This window comes from Liolophura sinensis, chromosome 6 (assembly GCF_032854445.1).
Source record: "Liolophura sinensis isolate JHLJ2023 chromosome 6, CUHK_Ljap_v2, whole genome shotgun sequence".
Lineage (NCBI taxonomy): Eukaryota > Metazoa > Mollusca > Polyplacophora > Chitonida > Chitonidae > Liolophura > Liolophura sinensis.
Window position 1 is genome coordinate 17,040,098 of NC_088300.1, and position 1,361 is coordinate 17,041,458.

The 1,361-nt window shown below is 43.4% G+C and overlaps 1 protein-coding gene across 1 annotated transcript; it reads right to left on the minus strand.

Moving 5' to 3' along the window:
• Positions 1-1,012, minus strand: LOC135469179 (sphingosine-1-phosphate phosphatase 1-like). The gene has a single exon (XM_064747719.1). The coding sequence runs from the start codon at positions 980-982 to the stop codon at positions 158-160; it is 825 nt and encodes a 274-aa protein (XP_064603789.1). The 5' UTR covers positions 983-1,012; the 3' UTR covers positions 1-157.
• Positions 1,013-1,361: the final 349 nt, after the last annotated feature.

A 1,361-nucleotide genomic window follows, 5' to 3' on the forward strand; every position in this document is an offset into this window, starting at 1 on the left:
TAAATCTGTTAAACTCCCAAGACCCTTTAAATGCTGATTAGGCTTATTATGCCATGATGAATGGTGATTCAAACCTGTAACAAACATTGTAGGTCTACACAAAGTTGCATGTGCAAGTAAATAATACTTAAAGCTAAAAGGTGTATACAAATTCAATTCACAAAATGGCCCATTTCCTCACCTCATTTGGATAACGCCAGTACATTATGGTCAATAATGAAAACGGGAAAGCCAACCCAATCATGGCATGAGTGGAAGGCATGCCATACTCATACTCGTATCTCTTCTCCAATCGTATAACAGGTGGGGATGCCGGGCGTGGCAGCTTTATCAAATCTTTCATGGCCTGTCCAACGTACATTATATAAAACCACACCATACTCATCCGCCTTCCAACGCAACTATCCATGTTCCAAATGACATAAGGAAAGAAAAGAGTGAAAAATGTCTCATTTCCCACACCTGAGGCGAGCTTAAAAACGTAGTACAGAATATTGTACTTAACAGTGTAGTCATATTCAAAATTTGTCCAATGTTCTGGCTCGAGTATATTGGTGACATCATCGGTTAGCTCTCCGTTTACGATCTCCTCGACTTTCTCAACTAGTGGCACTGACCCGTTCGTGACTGGTACGCCGTTTTCATGCGGCTGGTCGCATTTGCACGGCGTTAGTTTGTGGTTATCGTCGGGGTGCCTCTTGGCGATGACGCTTCCTTCACTGACCAACCTCCCATTTCCTCTTAACTGACCCGTGTTTCCATTACTTTCACAACCGTTCGCCAAATAAATGGACTCGCGATGCTGGCATTGTGCACAATTGTTCTGGTCGTCTACTTTGGATGAACGAGTGGACAACAAGTCTTTTTTCTGAGTTCTGACCCGTGTCTTTGTCTCCTGACTGTCGACCCCGCAAAAATTTTGAAAACTGGCAACCAACTGCGGGTTTTGCAGAATGGTGAACAGCCGTGTGGCGAGATCCATGGCCTTTGATGGCAATCCTCGGTGTGAATCAGACCACCTCCACACCGGTGAATAGCAATGACTATACTACATTTACCTCAGTTTTAAAGAGTGCACAGTAAAGGGAGTGAACCGTGAAAAGCTTGTTATTTTTGGTTTAAGCCATATACTGTGCTATGAAGGCTAAATTTATTTACTTGATTGTTGTTTAAAGCCACACTTCAACAGTTTTCCATTTACAGGATGGCAGTCACTTTTGTGGGTGGAGGAAACTGGAGTGCCCAAGGTAAATCACTGACTTTTGGCCAGATGTTCACAAACTTTCCCACATGCATGTATTAACTTGGGAAAAATGCCATCAACATGGTAACTGTGAGCTCAAGTCCAGATCCCGCTGGTT